The sequence below is a fragment of the Camarhynchus parvulus genome, chromosome 2 (assembly GCF_901933205.1).
Source record: "Camarhynchus parvulus chromosome 2, STF_HiC, whole genome shotgun sequence".
NCBI classification, from domain to species: Eukaryota; Metazoa; Chordata; class Aves; order Passeriformes; family Thraupidae; genus Camarhynchus; species Camarhynchus parvulus.
Genome location: NC_044572.1, coordinates 12318833 through 12328343, shown reverse-complemented (window position 1 = coordinate 12328343; position 9511 = coordinate 12318833). Strand labels below are relative to the sequence as shown.

The 9511-nt window shown below is 43.9% G+C and overlaps 1 protein-coding gene across 1 annotated transcript; it reads left to right on the top strand.

Moving 5' to 3' along the window:
• Positions 1-217: 217 nt before the first annotated feature.
• KLF6 (Kruppel like factor 6) lies at positions 218-9292 on the top strand. The gene is made up of 4 exons (XM_030971873.1): positions 218-717; positions 3583-4156; positions 5889-6012; positions 6434-9292. Exons 1-4 carry the CDS (start codon positions 616-618, stop codon positions 6483-6485), a joined length of 852 nt encoding a protein of 283 aa, XP_030827733.1. The 5' UTR covers positions 218-615; the 3' UTR covers positions 6486-9292.
• The last annotated feature ends 219 nt before the right edge of the window (positions 9293-9511 follow it).

Genomic DNA, 9511 nt, shown 5'->3' with positions numbered 1-9511 from the left:
AATTTCGAATCGGGCCAATGGCGGGAGCCGTCACGGCCGGGCTCGGTCACGCCAGGAGGAGCCGCGATGTCTGCGGCGCGGCGATTGGGCGGCTCTGACGTCATCGGCACGCGGGTCGCGGGGCGCGCGGCGGGGATTGGGCGGCGGCGGCGGGCGGCGCGCCGGGATCACGCGGGGCGGGGGCGGGCGCGGGGGCGGGGCGGCGGCGCGGCCGGGCAGAGCTTTGAATAGGGAAGTTTTGCGGGGGGCTCCGCTCGCAGAGTCCGCGCCGTGTTTGCAAATATTGGGGCCGCTCCTGCGCCAGGTCCGCCGGCCGCGGGAGGGGGGACAGCCGCGCGCCCGCCCCGGGAGACGTCCTGCCCTGCTGTGCGATTAAACTTTGCATGAAACTTTGGGTCTTTTTTCCTCCCCGAGCTCCTCAAGGAATTAATATATATCTCTATATATACAATTTTATTTTTTTTTCTTTTTTTCATCTCTGGAGGAAGGGGGGGGGGCTTGGAAACTGAGAGCAGAGGTTGACACCCCCCCGCACACACCCCGCAACCCCTGCACATAAAGGAGGCATCTGTATTTTTGGTAACCAGCACTGACTTTGTTGTTGCAACTTGAGACATGGATGTTCTCCCAATGTGCAGCATCTTCCAGGAACTCCAGATTGTGCACGACACGGGTTACTTCTCAGCCTTGCCGTCCCTGGAGGAATATTGGCAACAGGTAAATGAGGATGTCGATGTTGTTGTTGTTGTCGGGGATTTTTTTTTTTAAAGCCGTATTAAAGGATAAGCGGATTTAAGAAAGAAAAAGAAAAAAAAAGCAAAAAAAAAATCAAGCCCAAGTGTCAGCGAGGAGTTTGGGGAGAATTCAGCACAAATGTGTAGAGATGTTTTGAAGCAGGTGTTTCGGCTTTGAGCAGACGGCTGTCTGGGGGGAACAGTCCCGAGGCGGATGAAGGAGCTGCGCATCCCCGTCTCTCGCTGTTTACCGCCGGCGCTGCCGGGGGCTGTCAGCGCCCGCGGCCGCTCCGCTCCGCAGCCGCGCCGAGCCGCCGCTCGCTCCACACCGAGTCCTGGCAAAGTTTTGCGCTTGTACCCGGTCCAGACTCCACAGCTGGGTCTTGTCATCCGAGCTCCCTGCCTTGGCCAAGGGCTGCTTTGCGCCCTGTGCTGTGGTTTATGTTTTTGGTTGTTTGTTTGGGTTTTTTTCCTGCTGGTGTTTTTTGTTTTTGTTTTGTTTAATTTTTTCTGCAAATGTATACTATTATTGTTTTTGTTCCTGGAGAAGACGGGGAAAAAGCCCTGCAGGAGTGTCGGTGCACACTGTGTCCGTGTGTGTGCATGTGTATGTCCCTGTACAGAGCGCGGCTGTTCCCAGCGCAGGGAGCTTTGTCGAGCCCGTGAGTTGTCAGTCATATGACAGCGATCCCCTTGTGCTAATTGCCGTGGCCGGCAAGGGAGAAGAACGGAGCCTTCTTCCCTTTAATGGACATATTTTTTTGCCCAGTTTTTTTCCTTCCCTTCCTCTCTTTACTGCGATCCGAGCAGCGGGACGGCGGGGTCTGACAGCCCCGCGGGGCCGGCGCTCCGCTCGCTGCCCGGCGGGGGCTGCTCAGCCCGGGCACCGGATCGGATACCTGCTGGCTCTGCACAAGGACGAGGGAGCCTTTCCCAGAAGGTTGAAATGCAAAGTGTTGCAACCTTCACATGCCTACTAATTGTATGCAATGACTTTTTTTTTTTTTTCCCCTCTCCCTCCCCCCCGCTCCCCTTTCAGAGCGGCAGCTCCATAGTACGTGATTGAAATGGAGCTAAGTAGTTTCCTTCAGGCATTCGGGCTCTTGGCGAAGCGCCAGCCCTCGTTCCCAGTAGCCTTCAGAGGCATTTAAACTCGGAGAGCTTCACTCTGCTCCCCATTACTAATCTACCTAATGAGGAATTTAAATTAGCCGGGAATATGAAAGTTTAACAAGATCTTAATAAATGCTTTTTTTTGCTTGTTTTCACGGAAAATCAAAGCAACTATTGTGCTGTCCCTATAGAAAAACCCTTCTTGTTTTTGAAAGCATTGCAACCCAGTTCCCTAATTATAGACAAATACATAAATACCGTGTGCAACAGTGGGTTTGGTTTTGGGGGTTCTTCCTGGTTCTGATTTTTCTGTCCAATTTTTGCCTACACTCGGAGCCTGACCAGAGCATGTGACCCAGTTTACTGGAGCAGTGCTGGGGAGAAAGGAGGCTACTCCCATGGCGGCTCTGCTCATGGGCAGATGGAAAGGGGCTGTGAAGGGAATGTGTGGCATTTGGGACCGGGTTTTGCTACCGGGCTTAGAAAAGATGATCTTGCTAAAATAAGTAGTGTTTGGTTTGGAAACTTGGTGTGTCCGTTTTCTGTGTAAAGCTTCCATATGGATCATTTCCTATAGTGGAAAGAATAATCCCGAAACATCAGCTTGTTGCCATAACAGTTCACCAGTTCACGTTCCTTTTTTTTTTCCTTTTTTTTTCTGTTCTCTGAAAGATGACTAGAAAGTCAGCAGGGTGAAATGAAATTGAAACCCACAGTTTCATCCATTTAGGGTGGTTTTGTTTTTTGTTTTGTTTTCTGTCATGGAGTCAGGAGAATGTGGTTGAGGGGAAGTTGTCCATGTACTGTTACATGTACATTTGCAGAATACTTTCTTGGCAGATGGTCATGGTTTTAAAAGGAAGTCTCCTTTGGCATTGCGTGAAAGAAAGAGATGACTCATACAGTTGCACTCTTGGCCAGTAGATAAAGTTCTTGTTCATTGTGGGACTCCCAGCAGGACCTCAGAGTAATTTCCCATTTCGCATCCTATAGAACAGAACATTTCTATTCTGGAACTTTTTTCCTCCCCTCTCCCCTGTTGTTGAAGTTCTCCATGTTCCTCTGAACACGCATGGGAGCAGTTTGGCTTATGTGGTGTGCATGCCAGTGTGCTTGGAAATGACATTCTTTGAAAGTCGAGTGTGCTGTGTTCTCATGCACAGGAAATGGGAGGATGTCTGCTGCTCCATTGATGTCCCCAGAAGACAGGCCGGCAGCTCTGCAGCCATGCTGAAATGTGGCTTTGTTTTCTGACACAGGGTTTGGGTTTTAGCTGGGTGTCAGAGCACATTGTGTTCAGTTGGGTCTTTTCAGCCTCATGTTTGTGTGAGAGAGATACAAAACAACTTGAAATTAGTCAAGGTGCAAGAGCGAAGTGTAGTTTTATGTTGTGGTTCTCTACGGTCCTTTTCAACATCAGCCTGCTGAAAACACAGATTTTATGATGAGAGTGATGATAATTTTACTGAGTCATTAGAATGCTATTTTGGAAACCAAAGCTGACTTGCACCTTCAGCTGTGTGTTTGAACTCTTGCCCAGGTCTTGAAAACTGATTTATTTTCATCGTAACAGTCACCTAGTTACGGCTTGAGGAGCCTTTAATTTGTTTTGAACCCAGAAACCTCAAATCGAACATACTACATTCCTGCATGCCTTTTGAAGTGTAAAATAATTTGGTTTATTTTTAAGCAGGCCTGTAACTTTCCTCTGTTTTTTGCCTTCTCTTCCACCTAGACATGTCTGGAGCTGGAACGGTATCTTCAGAGTGAACCCTGTTATGTTTCTGCATCTGAAATCAAATTTGATAGCCAAGAGGATCTCTGGACCAAAATTATTCTGGCACGTGAGAAAAAGGAGGAATCTGAACTGAAGAACACATGTGTCCCAAAAGAGGACAATCTTGCTAGTCAGAACTTAGAGACCAACAGTTTGAATTCTGACGTGAGCAGTGAATCTTCAGACAGCTCTGAGGAGCTCTCGCCCACGACAAAGTTTACCTCTGACCCTATAAGCGATGTTTTAGCCAGTTCAGGAAACTTGAGTTCATCTGTCACTTCCACTCCCCCTTCGTCTCCTGAGCTGAGCAAGGAGCCTTCTTCCCAGATATGGAATTGTACGCCGGGTGAGTTGCATTCACCGGGGAAAATCCGTACCGGTACCACTGGAAAGACTGCAGAGAAAGGTACACCCTCCGCCGGTGACACCTCGCCCGATGGCAGAAGGCGTGTTCACAGGTGTCATTTTAACGGGTGTAGGAAAGTTTACACCAAAAGTTCACATCTGAAAGCACATCAGCGCACTCATACAGGTTAGTAACCCTTAATGCTTATTAAGACCTGGCAACTGCTGTAGGGAATACCCCGTGGTGGTGGTGATGGTGGTGTCACGGCATTACTCAATCACTGGGTGGTAGCCCAGGTTTGGAGAGATGATGTAATAGCAGCAGAGGCTTACCAGCATGGACGACATCACTTCCTCATTCCCTTCATGAGCCAGGGCACTTGCTGGTGGATTAGGCTGCTGTCATAGCAAATAGGAGCCACTCGTCTAAGTAGGCAGCGGCTGGGAAGCTGCAGCAGCACGTGGTCTTCAGGAGCAAAGGTCCAGCCAAAATAGGTGCCAGGCCTTTCTTGACAATTATTTTTAAATCAAAAGTGATCTAGGACTTTCTTTGCTAAAAAAAGGAATGTATATCAAAAAATCAGTCAGATCACTTAAATACTGTTAGAACTTGTTTTTATGCTTCAGTCCACATTTGGTCTATTTTATCAGACATACCAAGGCCTTGATTATATTAAGTATAGCTATAATTGTAACTCATTTAACACTTATGCGTGCCATTGTTATCAGCAAAAAATCTTGGAAAGCCACAGTGTGTTGTTGTCCTTCTGACACATCTGCCCAATTGGACTTAAATGTATGATCTGCTGTATAATTTGATCCCAAATTACTGAGCAACAGCATTTTATTTTTATGAAACCTGAACTAAAAATAACAATCCTGTGTGTTACTGGGAAAGAAAGTGAGGAAGATAGACACTTCAGGGCTTTTATAAATATTTTATGGTTGAAGTAGCCTGCTGATGTGCTTGTTTGAGCATTATTATTTGACATCTCTTTATGACAGCAGTTAGATATGTAGTGTTGTGCCTTGGCTCAGTAGGCATGGCTTAATGTGAGGAACTGGCGTGGTGTTCTTGGTGTACCAGTCCAAACACCTATATGGATGGTTGGCTTTTTTATTTCTTCCCCCTAAGGTGTGGGAAAGAGAATTCAGGGGGAAGATTCTATTTTGACTCATGAGCTTAACATTTTGTGGCTTTTATGGGAAGTCTGAGCAAGCTCGGATGCTCCCATTGTTGTGCAGAAGTCAGATAAAATAGGATTATTTCAAAAGAAAAAAACTATTTCCCCTGAAACCGTGGTTGTTGAGCAGACATAAATAGCTGCCAGGCTCAGAAGTATTGCAGAACTGGTGTTCTGGTGCTGTCTGGTTGAGAACGTTCCTGTGAATGGAAGTGGTATTTCTTGAATGCTGAAATAGCAGTGTTCAAAGTGGTATGCAGGCTTTTCCAAGAATAAGTGGCTCAGCAAAAAGGAGGTTGCATGTAATGCAGATGAGTGAGTGACAGAGGACTTTGATGCAATACAGTAGCCTAATTGCATTTTGGAGCCTAGCTGTGCTGTCTTTAATCACCTTTGTGAGGTGAATGGTACCTGTTTTGGGAGTAAGCCTGCCATTACGGATGAACAGGAATGGTAGAGGGCTGGATTCCTTTGTTTCCTGGGAGCCTGTTTAATCACTTTTTTTTATTACTATTTTTCATGAGAATGAGATTATTTGATGTGCTATTGCAGCAAGACAAGTAGGAATCATGTGGATGAATTTTGTGAGCCTTCTTTGCTTGCGTGTTCTGAAGCATTCAGATAGGTTGAATAAAATTGTCTGTCTTTGGAGGAGTGAAGGAGGTTTACATAGAAAATTATAGCACCTGTCTTTGAATGAAGTCATGACTAACATGTAATCTGCTTTCTTTGTAGGGGAAAAGCCTTACAGATGTTCATGGGAAGGGTGTGAGTGGCGTTTTGCAAGAAGTGATGAATTAACCAGACACTTCAGAAAGCACACTGGTGCCAAGCCTTTTAAATGTAGTCACTGTGACAGGTATGTGGTTGAAATGCACCCTTTCAAATAGTTATTTTTAATGCTTGTTGGAAAGCCAGTCTAGGCTGCTTTTCATAGGAATTATTTGGGAGCACCACCGTGTCTGGTAGTTTTAAGGAAGCATTGCCTATTTAGGCTGGAAAAACCCTTCCATTTTGCTAATCGTTGGGAAGCGGTTTGGAGCCTGATCTTGCAGATGAGTGTTGAGAAGTCTGCAGTGCTACCACCCCCATCTGCAGAGCTCCTGGGTGCCCACAGACACCTTGAGCACTCCTGTGTGTCCCGGGAATGCCAAGTCCCTCCTCCAGCAGCTGTGTTTGGGAGCAGCAAAGTGAGGGGAGGTGCCTCAGCCCCGCGTGCGCGTGGCGCATCGCGTTCCGGTGGCCGCGGGCTAACGCGCAGCCTCGCTCTTGCCTTGCAGGTGTTTTTCCAGGTCTGACCACCTGGCCCTTCACATGAAGAGACACCTCTGAGTGGGTCAAGAGGTGAATCCTGCGGGCTAAGAGGCGTCAAGGTTGAAGAGCCTTGAGCGGAGGGATGCGTGTTCCAGCCAAAGCATGCCATTTTGCACCCTACCCAGTTGCCTCCAGGACCTCACTTCCTTGAAGGTCTTTTGAGGGCTAATAAGTCATGTAAGAACGGCATAGCAACCGCGGTGCGTGATGTTTGGGGTTTCCTGGACTCATACACTGGTATCTAACCTTCTGAGTGGCTCCTAAGCCTTTGCCGTGAGCATGTGCACTGAGAATGTTAATGATTGGGCGACTGTATGCGATGAGGATCTCTTGATGACTGTATGCTGAGGCACATTTTTTTTCTTGTGGTTGTTTTATAACTGTAAGAGAAAAAAAATAGTCTGAATGTCTTGTATGTGAGGAATATCTCGTGAGATGGGACGACCACCAATCATTTCCAAGGGGTGGGGGGAGGGGTGTCTGCACCTTTTTAGAGGGAAAACCTGAGAAGGGGAAAGGGGGGAATAAAAAGAGTCAGGATGCCAGAATGGAAATGGGGAACCTCCCTGTTCCTGTGTGAGAGGAGCTTTAGGTGTCTGGTGCAGCTATTAAACGTGCAATGTGTCAAGTAGCTTGTTTTACTTGCTACAGAGCTCATTTGTAATCCATTGTATAAGCTGTGTATTTACAAATGTAACACAACTATAACTTTTCATTATAATACAAAGGTTATTGCATGGTTCTGGGGAACTATATGCTTTTCCATTCTTTAATCAGGACTGCAGTTTTGATTCCAGTTAAGAGCAGCTAAAATACAATTGGTCTAATGTTACATAATGTATGGAACATGAATAATTTTTTTGTTGGGTGGATTAAACCACTATTGGTTAGAAACTGATTTTTCTCATGCAGCTAATTTTTCTCTTATTTATGCCTTGAGGACTAACTTCTGGTTTTCTAGCTGTTAATGCACTGTTGACCTTAATAATGGTGCCTTATGCAAGTGACCTTCTCTTGCAGGGGGTCTTATACAGGGGTATGGGTGATGCATGCTTTATTAAGGCTCTCTTTTCACCTGGCATTGTACTGTATCAAATGTATAATATGAGGGGAAAAAAAGGTTACTTCCAGGGTCCTCCTTCACAAAGACAAATATAGAGAAAAGTCATTCATGTCAGTACAGTATTTGTTTAACTTAGACAATTTGACTGTGTTACAGTATAATGCATAAGCCAATTGAATACCTGACCAGTTCTGCCACCTTGAGACTTTTTTTATATCAACCTTGCACAACAACTGTGTATATACACACCCCAACTGTACTTAATATGTCAAGTTTTCATACATATTAAAGATACAGAAGTATTAAAAGATGTATTTGCTTAAAAGGCACAAGTTTCACATCTATATATCTAGCTATCTGTTGGTCATACAGAAAGAAACTATATTACTTTTTTTTTAAAAGTGGGCAGAAAAATAATTGTGTATGTATATTTGTGTGTACAGTCTGTGTATGTGTGTATATATATAGATAATATATAAATATTTTTTTTAAAAGGAAAAGAATTAGAACACATAGCTAGAAAATGCCACAGCCCATCAAAATATTCCCTCTTCCCCCTTCCTCCCTGCAATATGGTCATTAAGGAGACAAAGAAATGAAAGATACAGTTAATTAAAACCTAGCATTTTTAGAGGCTTTACCTTTAGCTTAATGGTATGCTAAAGGCTTTGTTGGCATTCAGTCCTTCTCAGACTGCTGACTGTGTTTTGTAGTTATTAGGTTGTCTGGAATAGCGTATCTGTGGCCATTTAAGAATGATATGAACCGAATTTTGGCATGCTAAAAGAATATTAGCTGTGTGCAGAAGAAGTACACTCGGGTTTTGGCCTTCCAGCTTACTGGAGGACCTGTGAGTGAGCTAGTCGTTGTGGTGGTTAAGCTCTAATTTTACATAGTTCAGCTAAAATAAAGACTGTTTTTCCCTAGAGTAGGAATAGTCTGTCCAAAACCAGTTTTGTTTTGTTTTGTTTTTTTAAACCAGCTCACTACAGTTGATGCAATGAAACATGTGACCCGTTTCTTTTACTATGAATTTTCAGTCTTGCTTACTCTGCTAATATTTTGGTATAACTTCCTGGAAATGTATGTAGATAAGTGGTTTAAAAAAAGTATATGCAAGTGATCTGGTTCTATGGAACACACAGGCTTAAATCATTCTCATTTCATTTTTAATTTAAATTGCCTGAAAATGCACTTTTTTTTTCTTCCCCCAAACAGAAAAAAAAATTCCAGAAAATGAATTTCTATTTACAATTGGGTTTTGTTGTATTTTTAACTCCTTGTTTGCATTGTCCTTGGCTTAGCCATAATTCTTATAAACAAGAAATTTAAAAAAAAATTAAAAGCAAACAAACCAACCCCAAACAAAACAAAAAAAAAAAAAACTTGCACTGGCTTGTCTCAATTGTGAAATACCATCAGACTTGTGTGGATGGGGTGGGGCTGTGTGCCATATGTCAAATGCCTGTAATTTTCTTAATAAGCAAGTACATTTTGTTCAGGTGATAACTGAGCCTCAATCAAGCTGAAAAATAAAAAAAATAAAACATTTTTGCTTGAAATTTAAGAAGAAAAAGTTTCTATTAGTGAAATTTCTTTTTTTGTTTTTGAAGCACCCTGTTATCTAAAGAATCTCTTTGTAAGATTTTTGTAAAAATTTTGTTTTACAAGATTTTATTTGAAATTGTTTTTTGCAAGATTGTTATATTTCTGTATGAATGTATTTTTTATTGGAATAACATAAAAAGAAATTCTTATCAGCATCACGTGTCTGTTTTCATCTTTCTTCTCTCCAAGTCCTACACACCAAACAATGTCAAGTACTGTGTTGCTGCTTTGTCTTGAGTCACACCTGGTCACAGGTGCAAACACCTTTGGGTCAGGTCACTTTGTGGAAGACAAGCCCTGTTGGGAAAATAATGTTGGCAGTAGAAACTAGGAGTTCTTCCATTTCTGAAAAGCTGCTCTTGACTCATAGTTT

What these genes read in the sequence shown, in the direction of transcription:
- KLF6 (XM_030971873.1), top strand. Translation starts at nt 616, where the DNA reads ATGGATGTTCTCCCAATGTGCAGCATCTTCCAGGAACTCCAGATTGTG. An exon ending in ACATCAGCGCACTCATACAG is followed by an intron (nt 4,157 to 5,888) that starts GTTAGTAACCCT and finishes CTTTCTTTGTAG; the next exon opens with GGGAAAAGCCTTACAGATGT. An exon ending in AAATGTAGTCACTGTGACAG is followed by an intron (nt 6,013 to 6,433) that starts GTATGTGGTTGA and finishes CTTGCCTTGCAG; the next exon opens with GTGTTTTTCCAGGTCTGACC.